This window comes from Meles meles, chromosome 17, assembly GCF_922984935.1.
Source record: "Meles meles chromosome 17, mMelMel3.1 paternal haplotype, whole genome shotgun sequence".
Taxonomy (NCBI): domain Eukaryota; kingdom Metazoa; phylum Chordata; class Mammalia; order Carnivora; family Mustelidae; genus Meles; species Meles meles.
In genome coordinates, this window is record NC_060082.1 from 65,443,205 (window position 1) to 65,465,059 (window position 21,855).

The 21,855-nt window shown below is 41.8% G+C and overlaps 1 protein-coding gene across 6 annotated transcripts in view; it reads right to left on the minus strand.

Annotated features, from left to right (window-relative positions):
• DNM3 (dynamin 3) overlaps nt 1-21,855 on the minus strand; it is a 535,138-nt gene that overhangs the window by 302,177 nt on the left and 211,106 nt on the right. For all 6 annotated transcript variants that reach the window (XM_045982937.1, XM_045982938.1, XM_045982935.1 and 3 more), the window contains exons 11-12: nt 9,529-9,615; nt 4,364-4,434 (exon numbers count right to left, since the gene is read on the minus strand). In XM_045982937.1, coding sequence (XP_045838893.1) covers nt 4,364-4,434; nt 9,529-9,615 — 158 coding nt within the window. The remainder of the gene's footprint in view (nt 1-4,363; nt 4,435-9,528; nt 9,616-21,855) is intronic.

The following is a 21,855-nucleotide window of genomic DNA, read 5'->3' on the forward strand; positions in this document are numbered from 1 at the left end:
AATTCCTGAATTTGCATATAAACCAAAAGGATAATCTTGTAATAATGCCTAAAATTTGATTCCACAGGAGAGAACATTCTCATGTAAGAAAAGGAAATAGGGGTGCACGGATTGCATGGAGAACTGGGTGTGGTGCATAAACAATGAGTCTTGGAACACTGAAAAAATAAAATAAAATTTAAAAAATAAAAAATGAAAAAGATACATACAATAAAAAATAATAGAATAGAATATGTATTGGGGGGAAAAAAAAGAAGAATGCAAAGGGAAAAACCAACATTAGTCTAGAATTTGGTTCCAAGGTTCCCATATACCACCTTTCATAAAACGGCAACAAAGGCATTCCAGAGGATCAGGAAAGAGATACAATGAATACTACAACCAATAGAATTTTCATGGTAGTCATATAACAAGAACTGAAATCTGCGCACTGTATCATTTCAACAATGAGAAAACAGGTGTTGAGACCAACCCAGCAGATTGAAAAACGGACCTTGGTCTGCTGCTCATGGCACAGAGATATTACTCTAACAGACTATATCTGGGGCCGATTTTTCTCTTAAACCACTGGACTATGTAAGCCGTAGACAGAAAGCAAATTGTGCCCATGGAACAAAGAAGAGCACAAGAATGTGAAAGTCACTTCCCAAGGCATTCAGCTAACTAGCCTGCCTCTGTATTCAAATCCAGCAGGACTACAGGGAAGGAGGTAAGTGAATACAAGAATAATTGGGCTAGCTTTTGTTTTCTTGCATAACAAAAACCAGTATTGTGTAAAAAATATAGAATGTAGGTTTTTTTTAAAGAGAAAAATGATAAATTAAAATCCTTAAGTCATGAGGAAAGTTGACATTTTCATCTGAAATACTAGACTTTTAGATTCAGAAACTATGTTATAGTTGAAAGATCAAGCTTTCAGAAATCAGGAAATTCCAAAGCAAGCCTACAGCGTGCTTTCTTGGACACGCTACACGTGGTACATATTTTATGGGCCATGTTTAACGAATAGCTGGGAGATGAAAAAAATTTCCACACATTCATCATGGTGGAATACGGTCTACAGCAGGAAGGGGACAAGTTTGAGATGCCCTGAACCCTACTCTGAGAATTAATATTCTGTTAATCTAATTTTAGCAATTTGTTTTCTTTTTTTTTTTAATTTTTAGAACAAAAGTCATCCTGGTTGAAAAAAAATAGATGTGTGTGTAAAATACTATGTCCAACACCTTCCTATAAATATGAGAAGTGGTCCCCCTCTCTTGGTGACTCTCTAAAAATCTCATGAAATAAATGCTTATTTTTCTCAACTCCAGACCTTAATTTTCTATCTTTGGAACTTAAAAATACTTACATAATTGTCTTCAAATATGGCTTGACTTTTCTTCTTTGATGGAAACAGCATTCCTGCCAACTTTAAAATTTATAGCTACAACCATATTTTTTTAATTTTAAAAGCACAAAAAAATACCACAACCCCTTAAGTGATTTTGAAATGAACATTTCTTCATATTCATAATTGTCCCACATCACACTGAAATGCACTCCAACTCAGCATACAAAGGGGAAGAACATTCACCTCTGAGTCTCATTTAGAGACAATGTCAGCAACTAAAAGAATATTCCAGTGGCAATCATACTCCAGTCATCATAAATTTCATAATAAAGTAAAATGGTGCACTAGTAATCAAATTCGTGTGTGTGTGTCGTTCTCTCACTTTTACGGTCTACACGACAGTTTGCAAAAATACTTTCCCATAACTTCATTAATGTGATCTTCCAACACTCCTGAAAGGTACACAATACAGGGATCATGTATTATTCCATTTGCTAGATCAGTAAACTGAGATACAGAAAGGCTAACTGCTGGGCCAAAACCCAAAGCTCACCAGTGACAAACCCTGGAAAAAATACCCAGACTGCTGACTCCCAGGCCAGTCCTTTAAAAGAGAGTCTGGATGTGCAGTTTAAAATCGATGAAACTGTGCATAGTTGCTAGGTTTCTAAAGCAGTTTGAACAATGCTTCCTTGTTCTCCCCCAATATCATAAAGGTTCGTCGTCTTATCTCACTGCTGGAAAAACCGGGCAGTCTCCTGGATTACAGACAGACTGCATCAAACAGCTGAGTTTGAAGTACTTACATTTGAAAATTATATGTTTTCAGAAACCTAGTCAATATAAAACCGTAGTTGAACAGCTTCTGAAGTTAAAAAAAAAATACTGAAACTCTGGACTACTTATCTTTAAAAAAAATTAAGTGTATGAGGCGCCTGGGTGGGGTAGCTGGTTGAACATCCAACTCTTGGTCTTGGCTCAGGTCAGGATCTGAGGATCATGAGGCTGAGCCCCACGTGAGGCCCCACGTTCAGCAGGGAGCCCACTTGAGATTCTCACTCTCCCTCTCCCCCAGTCCTACCCACCCCCCGCATTTGCGCATGCTCGCGTACTCTCTCTTTAAAATAAATAAATGTTTATAAATAAGTGAGTAATCTGGGGGAGGGGACGATTCAAGAAGACCCCAGGGTGAAATTAAATTGCAGCACTGATTACAAAACCTGTTCAAAAACGAACCCTTCCCACACTCCTTACAATTCTTCTCTGTTTCCTCCTTGAACCAGGTACCACAAAGGGGCAATGTTGCAACATCCTTTTCACTCTTAAGTTATGGTGCCAAGTTTACGTCTACATCTGCTACATTTTTATAAGAACCTAACTGGCATTTGTAACCAATAAAAATCAACATTAAAGGCAGCATTCCTGTTATTTCAAATGATTCAAGGGTTTGTTGTTCTTTTAAATTCCTCAAAGAAGCAAGCGAAGTAAATGGAGAATGTGTCAGCTTAACTTTTTACATGTGTTTCTCTCTACTTTTCGATTATTAGGCAAGCTCCTAAAGACAAAAATATTTTTTCTTTTTCTTATATATTTTCCCCCATAGCAACTAGTGTAGTGCTTGGCACCAGCGTACAGAGTTCACTGACGGTGCTGGAAACTGGGCAGAAATTCTCAGGTCCCCACTTCCCAGCCTAGGGATAGAAAGGCATATCAGAGTCTAGGTTTCTTCCTACTGGTGATTTTGCAGAAGGAAAGGAGCAGTGCAGATGGTGAGAGTCACAGGGGCTGAAAAAGAGAGGGGGGCAGGTGTGTGTGAAATGCCTGTGGAGGAAAGACCTGTCTAGAAGTTGGAATAGGCTGTGCGGCTCAACGTGCAACTGACCAAAGGGACGTACTCATCTCTGTGCTCTAACAACTTTACACATAGGTCACAGACAGAAAATAGTTTAAAAAAAAGCTAACTACTGCACAATGGATGCAAAATATGTCTACACCCTTGGCTAAGCCATCCCGACAATAGCCACGCTTAGAATGAGACAATTTTCCGTTGGATAATTGGGCCTTTGCTCCCTAACACATGCCTCGAAATCCTCAGGCCACTGTGTAGTCTCACTGACGTGATCTACATATGTGTTGCTTCTAAGTCAGAGTATAATTAAATAAAATTGTTATACATTTTGTTATATTTTTTTTACTTGTCCTGTTCTTGAATATGCAGTTCAAGTAATGATACTTAACCCTCTTAGTTTATATTTTTATAAAATAGACCTTGCTTTATATACTTGAAGTTGGAACAATGTGTGTGCCACAGATATATTCTAGAGTTATAATCAAAACCCCTTAAAAGCAAACAAAAACTGGTTCCACTAAGGGGCAGGAAAAAATGGTAAAATCAGGGTCTTGAAAATGCCACATGATGAATGACCAGCCCTGAACAACTAAGCATATCCATATGACAGTACCTAGGAATATAGCAGTAGAATATTTGAATATAACAGAAGACATGCATGATGGAACAGCAATATATAGACAAGGTTATGTTAAGTATAAACACGCTGTAGAAAAGAGAATGTTCATCCAAAAAGATCCCGTCTAAGTTTACAAAGGATAGTTTTAAAAAAAATAGACCTCTATATTTTTATTTAGGGATGTTAAAATAGCTTGTATCCTGTGAATTGCATTTGTTGCTTCAAATTTCTGTGAGAAAGAGTTCCCAAACATATTTTAAATGTGCATCTGTTCCTGCTTATCTACGAGAGTTCAAGTACAAACTGCAGATCATCATCCAAAAACAATGACCATCCAAGACCCATATGACTTCATATGCTTCACAATGAAAGAGCCGACTACTTTATCGAGAAAACATGGCCTCATGGCCGTGAGGTTCAGACCTCCTACGTGGTCGACTCAGAGTTAATCCTGACACAGAATGTACTCTCAAACCCAGTAGGGTTGTAGCAGAAATTCACAATGTGCATTCTAACCAAACCAGGAGGGGGAATGCTTGTGGCAATCAGGCGTTTCACGTACTTTGCAAACCCGATGAAATCTTCATGGTTGGTGTTGATGTAGGAGACTTGGATGTCGATCAGGAGCAGAACCTGTAAGTCAAAGAGAAATACTTCAGTGAAAACCCCTCGTAAACATTCTCGATATGAAAGTCAGTAATTGCCTGCAAATGACTTATCTTCATCTGATTTTCTAAAAAGATGCTGCAGTTAAAATGAAAAACTGCATTAAATTTTTTCATTAGACTCTTGTAATTTTTACTCTAAGTTCAGAAATTAAAAATCTACATCAGAAGCCTGAGTTCCACATGAAGACAGTAGAATTAGAGCTTGCAAGCATGTATGGTTTGCCTACTTCACACAGAACATAGAATTATTCTGATCTTCTAAAATGTAGGAGGCATAATGTTCAAAAAGGACACGAGTGTACCAGTGAGGGGCTGCTCCTGTAGACACTGTCTAATAGTCATGAAATAACAATATTATCTCTTGTTTTTCCTCTTATTTTCTACCTCTTTAAGCTCCTTTTCGGCAAGCAGAAGAAACATCTCATCAACCAACTCAAAAAGGCAATATTCAAATACACAGAAAACGTCCCTGAGATCACCAGGCTTCATTATCAAAGCAAAACTCCAATCAGGTCTCTGCTGAAAGATCACCTCCTCAGAGGGACCCTCCCTGCTCCTTCTATCTCAACCAGCACTCTCTTCAGATCCCGTGACCCTGCCTCACTTTCCTTTGTAGCACAGCACACGCTGACCCAGTAAGTTTCTACATATTCCGGACACAGACCCCACCTGCCCTGTCCACTGATCAATCCCCAGACCCTAGAACATCACACACATTCAATCAAGCTGTCAAGGAATGAATTGAATGCATGTTCCAGTAAACATGAAACATGAAAATGTTCGGATTACAAGTCAGAGATTTGGAAAGTCCCTCTGGAGAAAATACTCTTCAATAGGAGACGAGTGGGCTTAGAACCAGAGAGGATACAGCAACCAACCAGAAAGCATAGGAGAGTTGTAGTCAAGAGATATCCAAAACTGAGTTCCCCTTCCTGTTTCCTTGTGTTCTCCAACTGTGTCCCTGGTTTTTCTAGAATGTTGAGACTTATTAATAGGAAAAAATACTTAAGATTCCCTGCCCACAGGGGCGCCTGTATGGCTCAGTCGGTTAAGCAGCTGCCTTTGCCTCGTGTCATGATCCTAGGGTCCTGGGATGGAGCTCTGTGTTGCCATGGTGGGTCTCCCTGCTCAGCAGGAAGTCTGCTTCTCCCTCTCCCTCTCCCTCTGCCCCTCCCCAACTCCCACTCATGCTCACTCACTCTCTCTCTCTCAAATAAATCAATAAAATCTTAAAAAAAAAAGAAAGAATCCTTGCTCACAAAGCTCCAGAGCCCTGCACTTTGACTCGGTTGAATGAACATCTGATAAACACAGCAGGCAGAGTCACAGGGCCTCCCTCCACTGAAGGTGATCTTGGAGTGCATCCGCGCCCTCCTAACAATGGCTCACGGACACGGGCTCTATAATGCTTCCCAGACAGTACTTCCGCAGGAAAGCCTTCTCAGATCCTCAACCTGGACCCCCCCCAAACCAGACTGGATCAAGCTATTCCTGTCATGTAGACGATCGATCCTATTATATTTTATACGTACACCGCACCTTACACTTTTTGCTTATTGTATATACCACAAATATAACTGATTATTTGTACATATTTTGTTTGATGTTTTGCTTCCCTGCAAGAGTGCAAGGAGCTCCATGAAAGCAGGAATCACCCTGTCTTGTTCATCACTGTATACCCGTAATCTAGCATGGTACACACAGCCGGTGCCCAGTAAGTATTTGTGGCTCTGAATTTATAGTTTCTACCACCCCTGAAGAAGACTTTGCTTTAAAAGGAGCAATTTATTACCGTATAATTAGTACCTGGCCACTTATTGTCTCTCACTACCCAGTGCTATGAGCTCTAAGGCTTTGCTTTCATGACCAGTCTCAGCCGGTCATCTCTGAGTCCCAAGGGGACGTGCCAGAGAGAAGAAACGGATCACCCCAAATCCATCCCCACTACCAATCACAAAGTCAAGGTATGGTCACTAACACCATCCTTGCGTGAAAAGTTTCCTATCCTCACATACAGTTTCATTTCTTCTCTTAACGAATGAAACTACAGAGGTAGGAGGAGTTGTCATATTAGATCATCAGTGGTATTGCCTCCATTCTCCCTACAATGAAGTCAGATTCTGTTAACTGTCCTACTCCCAAATCTGTTTGGCCAAGGGTTTATATCAATAAACCATAATGTTTAAGCACAGATAAATCGTCGCCACCATAAAGAGCCAAACATCTACAAACTCTAACACTGCCTAAGGTTGTCATGAGTATCTTGGCCGTTCATGCACATTAACTTGGACCGCAGTATAGGAAAAAAGTAGAAAAAAAATAAAAACTATGGCTGCTCTCATTCATATTCCTGGAAACTGGGAGTCTGTGTTCATCCTAGGAAAAGAGCCAGGTCGCATGTGGGGGATGAAAAGGAAAATAGTACATTTTTTCCCCACTTTTTCACTTTCTCAGAGTTTCTCACTGCCTTTTTAGCCACAGTTATTGAATACTGAGTTAAAGAAAAGCAAAGCTACCCCTGCTAGCAGTAATCGCCACAAAGTCGCTACCTTCACAGGCAGTGACACACACTAGACGACGAGCAGGCACACACAGATGTATGAAAAAACTGCTTAAGAAAAAAATTCAAAGATTTATGGTTTCCCCATATATATATATATATATGTATATATATTTTTTTGATTGTGAAGACCTTCACCCCCACGCAAAGCCTCCAGAGCAGAGGCCTCTAATAATGTTCTTAAAATTTTTTTAAAACTGAGAACTAACTACAAGAACACGTCAAAGCATTTCTGGTACAGAGGCTGGTGGAAACGGGTCACCCGCTGACCAGCTAGTCAGAAGCATCACATGACCCAAAGCAGCAGAGTTCGGAACGCGTACGTGAGATCTATACACATGGACATATTCCCATGACCAAGAACACGCATGGTCTTGCTACGCTGCACGGGTCCACATCACAGGTGTCAAGCACCAGCTTCTTCAAGTCCTTAACTGATTAACTGTCAGACCAGCCCATCCGAGATGGCCCCTTCGGAGACAGACACCTGCCCCATCCCTTATCGCCCCCCTGGAGAGTGGATTCATCACTACCTCAGAACTGCAGATGGAAGACAATTTCTCTTGAAATCAGAAAAGGCAATTCTTTCTCACAGACACTATGTGTCACAGCTCTTCAGGAAAAACAACAAAAACCACTGAAATTGATGAAGAGCTAAGAGCTGTACGTGGGTGACTTCACGTCATCGTCACAAAAGCTTCTGAGTTAACCGACATTGTTACCCCACGTTAAGCTGGGGAAACTGAAGCATGAGACGTCGAGTACCTTGTTATTTACACAGACAGTAACGAGATGGCCTGCATTCGAGCTCGGGCAGGCTCAACCGGAAGCCCACAATCCTAACAACAATGCTGTCTGAGAGTATCGTTTTAGGAAAACAAAAACTCTAAAACATGAAACATGAAGAGGTTAACAGCTGCTTATAATTAAGATAATACTTGTACTACTTTTTCTTCAATATTGTTTTTACATAGGATTCCTAAGAGTTAAGTAGGATATATTATCCCTTGATTTTCCAAAGATACTAAATGAAAACGGTTATCTTATTGACTTTCAGTCAGGAGTATGGCTGGTACTAGAACTTAAGTTTCCTTGGTCCAGCAGCCGCCATGACGTTAGATGTGCGGGGGATCTTTGGGCAGCGGGATTTTATGTCTGGCTTCATTTCATTGGCTCATGAGTTAACATTAGTTTGTTTATTTCCACTAAGTCACAACGCCTATTTTTTCCTCTTTTGGCTATTGTAGCTATCCAAGGGTGCAGAAGCTGGAAAACAAGTGAAAACTATAAATAATGGTTAATTAACTTTCAAAGCACAATGGTAAAAAGTAGCAGCAATGAATCCCATAGCTCAAGCAGAGAACGAGCTGTTACTGAATCAGATATCCCAACCTACTGGGGCTCTGTCCTTCTGTCTCTTCACTTTCTCCTGCCACCCCCACCCCAAGCCCTCCTGCATCTCTCTCCCTGCACTGTGTCTCGCTCTTCTATTTTGCCTGCCTCCTTTTTTCCCCTGGCTATCCCTCTCCTCCTTTCTAACTCACCTAAGAAGCACAAAAATCTTGGAGTTCTAACTTAGAGAGACTTCTGAGATCATGCAGACCAACATCCCAGTGTTGTACATGAGAAAACAACAGTCCTGAGGAGTGATTTTCACAGGAACATGCTGTTATTTCGTGGAGAACACATGGCCTGGGTCCAGTGTCCTCTCCGTGCTGTCACAGCTGTGTCCTGGAATCCAAGAGCACTTGAAAACCTCCGTGATTCCCATTATAATGTTTTCTAAATAACCAAGAACAAAATCTACCTAAATGTAAGAAGCTTTTATTATTTTCACATGGTTCTTAGCTTTTCTTTTTTAATGTATTATCTTCCCATAGAATAATCTTTTGAATTTACGGAGCTAAATCAGATTAGAAGATAATTTTAAGGTCACGCCTTACAAGCCATATGCTTTTACTAAACAGAAATGTTTAAAAGAGCTGTTCTTAAACATTTTGTTTTCCAATCATAGGTTCTATGGATAAGCACCTCAGAAAAGAAGTCACAAACACCAAACATTGTGCATAACATTTTTGGAATTTATGAATATCCCGATACCCATCTGTGGGCACATGAAAGGTTGAACCCCTGCTTCAAGAAAAAATGTGTGTGTCTGGGTTCTTGATTTTCAAAGCGGGGTGCGTACATGCTAGGGGTACACACGATGATCCATGGCGCACTGAGGGAAAAACAAATAACAGAACTCCTACACTGCTTTCAAAATGCCACCCTTCTCACGTTTTTACACTAGTTTATATTTTTAACATACACAAGATGTTAGCATAGCAACACACGGATAACATTCATAAATAAGTACAAATAAACATATGCGGTTGCGTTCCCAGTGCCTTTTTTCCATTCAGAGACAGGCCAACTGTTGGAGACCATCAGACAGCCCTGGAGAGAGAACTTCCACTCCCCACAAGGACCTTGCCCGCCAAGGAAACCTCCCCTCACCTGGTCCTTTGTCTTCCCTTCTCGCTCGCGAATGTGGTTGGCAACGATCCTTTCTGTTTCCTCACAGAGTCTGGGGAAGTTGGCCAGCTGTTAAGAGACACAGATCTGAGTGTTAATACTCAAAAAGTTATGCTTCAAAAAAAGAAGCAAAGATAAATTATTTTCTCTTACAGAAGGTACATATTGCAAATCTGGAAGCAAAAGTAAAATATCCTAAAGAAAAATGGCAGAGTGACAGGAGGGGTCCACAAACCATAATCCAAATAACTACACTATCTGACAGGAAACACTTTACAACCGGTAGAGGGATTCCCTGAAAAACAACAACAACCCAGAAACCCAAATACCATCCATTACTATGCTCTACAGAGCTGGTACTCGATAAAGTTCAAAGATAAGGAAGATGGAAATGAGGATGAAAAGGAAAATAATTACTCACATTCGTAGAGTACTTACCATGGTCTAGGCTGTGCTAAACACCTCATGAATTCTCTCATTCAAAATTCACAACAATCATAAAAGATCGATTCTATTATTAACCCCCGTTTACAAAGGAAAAAACTAAAGCCCAGAGAAGTTAAGTAACTTGCCCAAGAGTAAACAGCTCAGAATGGCTGGGTCCAGGATTCCAACCCAAGTTCTCAGACTCCAGAGACCCTTGTCTTGCCGCCATTCTTTGAGAAGGATTCATTCCATGAACCACAGAGATATTTTTTAAATTCTTTCCTAACGGATGTGTTTGTGTGTACACAAATAACTCATTTCAATCATTCATCCCATCTAAATTATGCAGGTAATTATCAAATATTTATTTTACAATAGGGAATGGATTAATCATAGTTGTTTTCAATGTAAGGAAGAAAAACAATGGGACCCTGTGAGAATGCTTAAGGACGCCTGACGAGAAGGACTCAGTCAGGTAAAGTGCAGGGACAGGTGCGGGGACAATGGCGCTCTCCAAGCAGAGAGCGTGTGAAGACAATGTGGGACAGAGACATTGACTGGTGAAAGAAATAAAGGAAGATCAGAGCAGAGAGCGAGGAAGATGATCCGACTGCAAAGCTAGAAAGATAAATGGGTCAGCTCTGGGGTCCTTGCAGACCTGCGATGCATTCTGGCTGCTGAAGCAATTCAGCTGGGAAATGATGGTGACTCTGTCTGGGATGGCAACAACAGCATGGAGAGATGGGCACAAATTCACAACTTAGGACAAGCGAAAGGTTAATTCCGATTCTTATTTAAAGTACTTGGCAAAAATTTTTTAAAAAGCACTTGCAAATTAATAAGAATAACATTAGTATAAAAACAGGCAAAGGAGCGCCTGGGTGGCTCAGTGGGTTGAGCCGCTGCCTTCGGCTCGGGTCATGATCTCAGGGTCCTGGGATCAAGTCCCGCATCGGGCTCTCTGCTCAGCAGCGAGCCTGCTTCCCTCTCTCTCTCTCTGCCTGCCTCTCTGTCTACTTGTGATCTCTCTCTGTCAAATAAATAAATAAAATCTTTAAAAAAAAAAAAAACAGGCAAAGAATAGGATTTTATTAAAAAAGGAATTTAATGATCAGTAAGCAGAAGAAAAACATTAAACTGCACAAATGATCAAAGTAATGCAAAGAAAGATAATACCTATCATTGTCAAACTGCTGTAATTATTTTTATAATCCTTAGTACAAATGAAGGTGTACCAAAACTAGCACAGTTTAATCCTGCTGAAGAAGTGACAATTAGAATGATCTTTCTGGAAAGCAAAGTCTCAAAGCCATCCATTTATACGTCTGTTCACCTAATTACTTCACATGATTCTGAGATAAAATAATAAGGACATTCATCGCAGTGTTACTTGGAATAGCAGCAATAGGACAAATGAATGAACAAAACTCTTCAAATCACTTGGCGTCTGTAACTCTAATGACATTAAATAAGCTAAGGTAGACCCACTTATGGGATATAATTAGCCACTCCAAATAATATTCAATACTAATTTTTTATTCTATCCAATTCCTAAATATTATCTAATAACATGGTAAAGGTTTATAATATAATATGATATATATTATAAATTAATATAAATAATGTATATATTTATATTATATCTGTATAACATAAATATAAATAATAATATAAAATAAAATAATATGGGTGCCTGGGTGGCTCAGTGGGTTAAGCCTCTGCCTTCAGCTCAGGTCATGATCTCAGGGTCCTGGGATCGAGTCCCCCATCGGGCTCTCTGCTCGGCAGGGAGCCTGCTTCCTCCTCTCTCTCTCTCTGCCTGCCTCTCTGCCTACTTGTGATCTCTCTCTGTCAAATAAATAAATAAAATCTTTTACAAAATAATAAAATAATATAATATGAGACTAAGTGAACAAAATTAGGCTCCTAATTGTAAACATGATTACACGAGTATACACACACCTACACATAGTCACGGGCTATCATACACCTTGATACCCTTCAAGGATATAGCCTAAAACCTAACAAATCCCAAATTCTTGAGTAACGCTGTAGCACCTAATATTCTCCTAACTTTAAGCAATTAGAACTAGGCCTCCCTGAGCCATGGCTGCTCCATGATCAAACAAGGTCACTGTACGCACCAACTGTACACACACATGGAGTCTTAGCTAGACAACAAACCGCAAATCTTCATGGAACCATCGTAATCACAAATCACAAATAAGTATTAAACCTCCTGAAGCTACTATCTACTGTCTGTACACAGAAAAGGATGTATGTAAATGCTACAAAATGTTGATAGGCATAATCTCTTGACTGATGGGATTATGAATAAGGTGCATTTTTTTCTGTATACATCCCTATATTCTCCAAATTTTTCTCCAGTGACCCTGGAGTGCTTGTATAACATCATAATAAAAGCATAGAAGCCTGGTTGCCTTGGTTGTCTCAAAACTCCCAGCCCAGTGTCTCTTCATGAGATCACCAAAGCATCAGCCCTTACTGGGACCCCAAGCTGAGTCCCGAGGTGTAAGCTCACTTGGGAGCTCACTTGGGAGCTTTACCTCAGGAGTGACTGCAGGACACACATGGAGCGTCCACTCCAAGTTTGGGAGCATTCTCCAAGAAAAGTTCAACCGTCCCCGAGCCCTTGTATATTTTGAGAATATTCTAAGTTATTTTTTGTGGGGCCTGTAAAAAGTTGTAAGTATAGAAGAGATAGCCAGTCCACACCGGTCATTCTTCCTGGCCAGTGCGAACCTGGGCGCTGTATCTGACCCTAACCACTAGCCTGGCCTAGGCCACCAGGGCCCCCGTTTCCCCTCTGCGCTCAGGGCCTCCAACCTAACAGTGCGTCTTTGCTTTTTGACAAGAGCCACACAAACACAGAATCGCACGCCTGCAGAAAAACGGCTGCACAGCGACGGGGGTCTTCTGAGAACAGGCATGCCTCCTACAGCATTCGGCAAACGCCTGATAGCAGAAGGTTATTTTTAAAACACCAAAGAGTGGCCCTACCAATTTTTATTCACAAAAAAAAGTATTGGGTAGTTGAAGGACCCCAGGCTGGTAGGCCACCATCATTAAGTCAGACAAAGGCCAAAATGGCAAGAATATCCCAAGAAGTTGAATCACCCAAGAACCCTCCCGTCGACTGGCTGTGATGGGAAGTTTGATCTTGTGTGTGTGTGTCCTGACCTTTCCAACTTAGTACCCACGGGACTAATTTCACCAGGAGAAGGGCCCACCAGAGCCATAACTTTGTACCCAGAATTGAGACAACTGGAAAGTAAACGAGTCTAAATTCTAAGTGGAACAAAAGGGAAAGAGAAGACACCGAGAGAGCCGACCTCGTGGAGGCGGAGGAAGAGAAATGTCCAGGGGACACGAGGCAGGGCAGGGCCGGGGCACTGCGGAAGGCAGTGGCGCAGCTGCTACGGCTTCTTTGTAGCTGGTGATCTGGGAGACTGGGCAAGCGTCAGCCACAAAACGCTCGTTTGAATTGCTGGTTCCCAAATGTGGCACTCCCGTCCCGATTCTTCTCACGATACATATAAGAAGAAGGCAAATGTCCCTCTCACATTCCGAGTGATCTCCGATCAGGCTTCCCGCCACATTTCGTGAGTTCCTTCAGTGGGAGCTCCCGCTCAGTTTGCGTAACCTTTTTCTTTGTTTTACAAAATGCTTGACTCTGATTGCTCAGTTCAATTTCTTGCCTCTCTTCCTTGTTTCTTATTTAAGGCACGATCAGTTTCCTCAACCATTGTTAACCGTTATAATTTCTGATCTCTTTTGCTCTGAATACCATATTGAAAGGCTGCAGTTCTAAGAATATACTTACCTTGTCAAAATCATCAAAATTGTAATCATGTATGCCAAAATAATATTGATCTAGAAGACACCATCTTTTAGACATTTATTCCCCTATTAGCGATTTAAATATCCTAGAAATTGATTTGTATAGAATCAAGGAACTGAGATTTTACTATTGGTTATACTCATTTTATATTCCTAAATTCATTTCGTGACCCTCATTCATTTAACAAAGATTCATTGGGCAACTGCCATAAGCCAGCTTGATGCTCAGTTTTTGTCAAACTACCTAATATTAAAAACCAGTCTTGTGGGACACCTGGGTGGTTCAGTCAGCTGAAGCAGCTGCCTTCGGCTCAGGTCATGATTCCAGGGTTCTGGGATCGAGCCCCGAATCAGGCTCTCTGCTCAGTGGGGAGCCTGCTTCCCCCTCTCTCTATGCCTGCCTCTGTGCCTACTTGTGATCTCTCTCTCTGTGTCAAATAAATAAATAAAATCTTTAAAAAACAAGTTTTGAGTGGCATATTGACTATACAGATAAACTGTCACACCAGAGAGAAATATTTTATAAAAATCAAGGGAAAACACACAAAAATAAATGGCTAAACCTGCTCTGAAAAGGCCTCAGAAGAGTCGATGCTGAAATCATGACAGTGAAGCTTCCAGACAGAGCTGGACATCGACCGAAGGACAAATTACTTCTAAACAGCATATTGTTAAAATTATAATGACTACTCTTAAGTAATAAGGAATATTCAATGCAGAAAGAATGCAATACATATGACGTTAGGAAGAAAAACTTTAAATACACAATTCTGAGAGAAAAGTTCAATTATGGTCTGAGAGAAAGTAGTATCAAATGTTTTTTAATACAAAAAATGTTTCAATAAAAGCCAATACTTTAAGTGTTATTTAGGGTAGCATTTAATTTTTTTGGTGGTACCTCAATATAAAAATTTACTTTTTAAGCAAGGAGCACATTTTTCCCTAGGGGGGGAAAATAACACTTGAATGGCCTTTCTAGCCAATAAAACAAAAATTATACACTTATAAAAGTTACTAACCATTGATTAATCAGATCACGAGAGCCATGCTATTAGGTTTCTCTTGGAACAAACACAAGGTGAGGCAAGATTTCCACACCTTCAAGAGTAACGGGTTCACTGCCTCAAGCAAAGGCTCAGATTATTAGGTACCAGCTGTCCATAGTTCCATACCAAACATAAATGGAGAAAAATCAACCAAAGACCAGGAAAAAAATTTTTTATGCACATGACTTGAGTTGATTGGTTTGGCTAACCTAAAGGTATGGGCTCTGTTTTGATCCAGAAGCCATAAACTTTGCGATGTTGGCCACTCACTACAAACGGAGTAGCAATAATGATTCCACTGCTCATTAAAGCATACAATAATCTTGCTTCATTTCTGTGAATTAAAACCTACCCACAAATCTTAGTAATCATTTATTCATGTACAGCATAATGCTAGTTCATTCAGGAAATGAGAAAATGCTTATTTATTATTATGAAATAATCACATTTATTATGAAAAAAAGGAAAAACAGAAGATCCACATTTACAAAGGTGATCAAAGATGAGAAATAATTCTAGAATAAAGGTCAAAAATAGAATAAAGAGGTAAATGGGAAAATTTTTTTCTCGAGAAAAACAAAAGACATACAGAGTATAATCCATGTGGTCATAGGTGCCACACAGAAAAACGAAGTTTGGTGAGTAGATGGGGAGTGCTGCACGTGCGTGTGTCTGAAGGGAGGCATGAATAACTGTAGACAGAAAAGTCAGAGAAGGACTCGGATTTGGGAGAGCATTTGAGGAGGGACTTGAAAAGAAGCAACAGGGTGATCCACACAAATATCTCGAGACAGGGCTTTTCCAACATTGACAATGAGAAGGACAAAGGCCCTGCCATCTTCTCTCCTTGACCTGTTGAAGAAACAAGGAGACCAGTGTTGCTGGAATGGACAAGGCGCAAGTGGGAGGAGCCTAGAGATGAGAAGGATCAAGATCACGTGGGACCTTGAAATCCGCGCTGAGGACTTCCAATTCACTTGATTAGTACGTGTACTCGGCACAAGATATTTACTCACTTAACAGGCCTAACATTTCAGCCTTTCTTCAAACAGCATTTTTTAATGAAAAATTCTCCTTGTATTTCAAGAGCCAACTAAGGCTCTTTCCTATTTCCTATTCCTATTTCTATTTTCTATTTCCTTGCAAAGCTTTTTAAAATTTTTTTCCTTTTTCTGAGCTGGGTAAAAAAAAAAAAATCAATTAATTGGTATGATGGCCATCCAAGAATGTGGTTTCCCAAGAGGCCAATAAATGGCACAGTTGCTAAACTGTGGTCAAAAAACAAGATGTTCCTCTCAGAGTTTCCTGAGAGAACCTCAGCACCCTGCAAGGGCGCCCTGGAGAGCTGGGGGCAAAGGAGAGCAGCTGACAGCCAATGCCCGCCAGAGCCAATGCCCGCCAGAACCCATGCCCACCAGAACACTTCTGAAACTGACATGTCCCTGAAGGGATGGCAAACAGCTCATAAAGCTCTCATGTTCTTGTCTTGTCCTCCAGTGCCCCAGAGACAACAGGGAGAAAATATCTGAGAAGGCTGCATTCCCCCAAGTTAGACGTCTAGCTTTGTGCTTTGTTACTTGAACAAACATAAATCCATGTTTTTCACTGATGTTTGTTTATGTGGCTTAAGGGAAGAAAATTAATTATTTTACACGGAAGACATTCAACACGAGCAGTATTGTAAATGAAAATACTATCTTAAGAGTACACATGCATACAAATAGATAGAGGGACAGTTACACTCTCAATACAGCTAGAGAAACTATGCCTTTCGGCTGCCTGAGGCAGTCTTACTTTCCTCCTACACTCCAGTGAACGTACTAATAGCTCCCCCTTTCAATCTCAAAAGAGTCGTACATTGGATGATAAATTACATAATCACATTATCTATGGCTCATGTGCAAAAAGGGCCCAATAATAAAGTCCTGGTACAATCAACTTTAATTAAGATTATTTTGCTTTGCAAGAGATTTTAATTAGACCAGTTTTAAACTAAAAGAACTTGGAGGTAAAGATAATAGGACAAAGTCAAGAACATCAAAATGAGAAATCAGGAAAATTAAAGAAAAGAAAACCTGCCCTAGTTTTATTATTTTAAAAGGACTAACCAAAATATTCTTTTAAAACCAAGGACAGATTTCTTCAGCATCAGGGTAACTTTAGAATATCTAAATTATTAGTAAGTATTTAGAGACTGCAACCGCTATAGGGTTAGTCATTATGTTAGAAGCCAAAAATAAGAAGATAAAAGATACAGCTTTTTTTTTAAAGGAGCATATAATCAACAAGAAGAGACATTCACCTAAACAAATAAATTAGAAATAAACCACAATGTAGGATCATGAATGCTGTGAAAGAAGTAAACAGAGGGTGCCAACTAACGCACTGAAACGGGAGTGGGAGAGAGATCGGGAGAAGACTCACAGAGACCCAGCAGGTAGGTTTCTTAGGAAAATGATGAGGATTGAGCTGGATCGTAAAATAATGAGGGGATGGCAGCTGAAGACAAGAGGAAGAGGAGACATTCGTGTGTGAGTGACAAAGGCTTGAAAATCCCATGAGGATGGCGGAAATCACTGGAACGGCTGAAGCAAGCATGAGCTGACAGCAGATGTCGGTCAAGCAGTATCTTCAGGGATCACACGTGAAACTAAGAGCAACTGTGAATGATCTGTACCTTGCTCTCAAAATACGAGAAGCCACTGCATAATTTTGAGGGAAAAGGCGAAATACATGTCTGTGTTTTAGCAGGGCCACTTTGACAGCAGTGGGGAGGACGGATTTGATGGCGGCTAGCCTGGAGGTAGAAAAACTAGTCAGGAGGCCACTGGAGTAATCTAGTTTAAAAAAAAAAAAAGCAACTGTCTAGGGCGGTAAGTTGGAAGACAGCAACGGCAGCGGAGTGGGGAGTGGACATTTCTGTGAAGAGGCGTGAGCCGGGGCTGCGGGTTTGGGAGTGAACAACATTTTAAGCGGCGGCTGAGCTACGGCGGATGGGATCCGGCGGGGAGAAAGGAAAGTAAAAAGAGAAGAAAACCAGGAGAAAGCTCTGTGCGATTCTGGTGTTCAGAGGCAAGAAAGGTGGACAACTCCTAAAGGAGACAGCGGAGGGATGGAGAGAGCATGAGGAAGATGGAAGAGAAGCCAGGAGAGGGGGTGTCAGCTTCAGAAAGCAGCAGCGTGCGGCGTCGGGCAGGAGCGCGGGCTGCGTTGAGCCTTCGGGTGTCTGGTCCGCCTTTCGCACCACGGCTCAGTAGCGTAGTGGCGGGGAAGCCGCATTTCAGAAGAGTTACGGGTTGACTAGAGATAAGAGAACAAAGTCAACAAGTGGAGACTGCTTTTTTCCCCAAGAAGGTTTCATATGAAGAAAAGGAGAAGAATAAGGTAGAAGAATCAGGTAGTTATTGTTGTTACTGCTTTTAAGTCAGTAGAGCTGGGGTTTTTTTTTAATGTGATGGAGAAAGTGATGATTTAAGAAAAAGAAGAATCAAAAGAATAAGCTCCTTAAGAGGGTGAGGGTACGGAGAGGAGCCCGGCCCCAGACGGGGAAAGCACCTCGACAGAGACGGGGGAAGGAGGAGCAGGGCTGGGAAGAGCAGGAAGTCTGGGAAATGAATGTTCCCATTTATGGCCGCTGTTTTCTCTGTGAAGTCATTACTTCAAAGAAGAGCGACATTGGTCAGCAGAGCGAGGTTACAGGGAGAGAGAACCGGAAGGGAGAGCCTGTGGCAGAGCATCAGCCCGGGGAAGAACTGTCCCTCACCTCGTCCTCCACAGCACGCTTCCCACCTCCCTGAGAGAGGAGGAACTTGCATCAACACTTCTGCCCTCTTGGGGAAGTCCCGTGGAAGAAACTTCTACTATTTCCTCCAGCTCACAGGAAAAAGGGGCGGGGGGGAGTCAAGGTGCCTGGGAAGATGGTGAGAACCTGACGCACATCAGTCCTCAGCTCTCCTCCGGCAGGGCGGGCGCACCGAGTCACTGCTCACATGAGGGTCTCCGGCTCCTACCGGCTTCCCGCTTCCATCCCCGCAGATGGAGGGAGAGCCAGGATGCTCTGAACTCCTCGTGGGCGCTCGTCTAACTCTCTCCACCACCGCGGGCTTTAACGTTTGCTGTAGGAAGAGGAAGTAACGGGAGGCTCCCCCTTCAGCAGCAAGTCGTGGGCACGTTTTCCAATCTAGATTCACGGCGGCAAGCTGGGTACCAAGTTCCAGTCCTCCTCCAAGCTTTTCCCCCGATTTTCCAACTGACTGAAAACCTGAAGAAGTGAGGAGGGGTGGTCAGCACTCTGAAAAGCTTAGATTTACAGTCTGGAATTTCTGAAGGATCTCCTGGTGGAACGTTTGTCAATGATGACAAGGACCACAAGAGGTCATGGAAATAAAAAAAGAAAAAAATTCATCCCACGAGTGTGGAATGAAGAGAGAGACACTAGAGTCAAAGATCTCAAAGAGCAACAGCTGCTGGGTGTTGGGCGCGATCTCTACATGGATCCCTACTGAAATCATCCGTGTTGAAGGCGAACTTATCATGAAGAGGAAACATGTGAGCGAGGTTCGAAATATCCTGACAAAGGCAAGGGAGTGACTAGGATGTGATGGCGACAGCGAGTCCAGGGGAGAAGCGGAGCTGGTTCCATCAGGGCTTTTACTGACGAGTTTTACAGGACACTGCAGGCATCACGTTTGGAAGCCACAGAAGGAGGAGGCAGATGTCAAGCCTGATGCGGGCCCTTCGATTCTTCAGGTTTGAGCCCATAAGTACTGCTCAGTGAGGAGAGAGGCAGGGTAAGCAATTATCTCAGGGAGAAAGAGAGGTTTTATCTAAGACAAAATATACAGTGTTTTGAGAAGACAACTACCATTGATCCAGAAAGCATAATGGAAAGGGAGGTTCAAAGGATGGAGAACAAAAGAATAGAAGCCAAAAAGCGTCCAGGAAGAAGCGGTCTCGTCTCGTGCCATCAGGACTGACGGCTGGTTTTCCTGCAAGTTGGATACAATGGGAAATGATAAAAAAAAGAAAATGATTCATACATACCATAAACACCCTATATAACTTAAAACATAAATGTACACACATGTGCCAATCTTCTGATGTGAGGCCAAGGCCTGTTCTCTGCACATGGGTCTGCTGATTGGAGTTAATGCGTCTTCTGTCTTACATAAACCACATCCTTCATCTATGATTTCCAGTTTGGCCTTCTATACAGCGAGGGAGAACCTGAAGACACTTGGAAAATAATCTGAAGGCAGAGCCCGTCTAGACTTTTCTCACTCTCCCCACCTTCTCCCAGCGCTGTCCTGCCTACAAACAGCAAAGCTTTTACAGCTAACGTTTACCAAGTCTTTCCAAAGCTGACTTTATGGAAACAAAACTCAAAGTCTTTTCTGTGTGTGATCAGTTCACTTACTCTTCATTTCAAGTACATGATTAAAATAAGAAATACAGCTGGCTCAACGGGCTTGAGGACACACACCGCACAATGGGCCCTTGGGAGAAAGGCAGCTTTTCCCGGTGGGAACAGGAGCACGAGGCAAAGTCAAGGGAGGCTTTTGGCTGAAAACATCCAAGGGCTGAGCGTGGTGATCACGTGGCCAGTGAGGAGAGCTTTAACTATCCAGGTGGCAAGAGTGACTGCACGTTGAGCTACAGGCAAGGACAAATACGACTGTGAAGTATTATCAAGGGCCTCGAGTTTTCAAGTGGAGAGCTGGTGTAAAGATTGCGGTTTATTTCTTCTCCATGCGCATCCTCTTCCCTTTCCTCAGTCCCTTAACTCTTATGGCTTTTCTCACTTTGGAGGAAAGAAACTAGGACATTACGGAACAAGGTAGAAGAAGAAGAAGAAGGGGTCTAGAGGAAAAGTCTGAGGCTCCAGAGCCACTTTTGGGCCCCGAGCTATTCCCCCCTTATCTCCTTGTCTTTTAGCCCTGGCGTCCCAGGATTTAGCTGGCCCGCCTCTCACTACTTCCATCTTCCTTCCTCTGTATTTTCTTGCCAGGAAACTGGAAACCAAATTCCTATTTATCTACATTATCTGTCTCTCTTCCTTCCCACTGGCTCTTCAGGGAGGTTAGTCATAGTAACCGCACAGAAAGGGCAGGGTAACAAAGCCTACAAAACCAGAACAATCTCTACTTTCAAGAAATTAAGTACCAGTGTTGCCTGCCATGGGGCTAGGCCTGTCCTATCCTAAAGATCATCACGAACTCCCTTCTTACAGTTTCTAACACAGGGTATCCCCTTTCATGGCCCACAGAATGGGTGGAATCCAGCACAATACCTGCGTGTTCCTCAGTGATGAGTCCCCCACGGGGAAGTCTCTCCCCCACTACTCTAGGTCATAGATTCAACAAAAATCACAAAGTAAAGCGTTTCAGACGCTACTAAAATGGCCATTTATAGACCAGTGACCATTTCCTGAGCGCTTGCTATGGTTAATCAATGTGCTAAGTGCCCCAGGGGTTGAGGCATCATCTTGTTGAATCCTCACGGAGGTAGAATTGTTATTATCATCTTCTTTTCACAAGGAAATTGACAAGACTAGAAGGGATTAAGTATGAAACTCAAGGTCACTCAGAAAGTAACTAGCAGAGCCAGGATTTGAATCTGGGTGATTGGACCTCAGAGCCTGTGGTCTTTATTACCGCATTACACTGCTGCTTCCCAAAATGTCCGGGTTCAAGTGGAATTTGCTGAAAATTCAGAAGAACTTTTTTACTGATATACACAATGTCAATGTTTCCCTCTCCCTGACAATTATCCCCATCCATACACCGTAAGAAAAATTAGCTTAGGGCATTTACCTAATGGTTCTAAAGTGATGTTTACCTGTTTAAGGCAATAAGGAAAATTATTAGCTGACTAAAATATACTCCTTCTGGTTTAAGCAACCCTATTTGGCACTGGGTGAAAAAAGACAACATCTCTACCCACCTACCAAGAAAGCAATCCCTACTCAATAACTTTC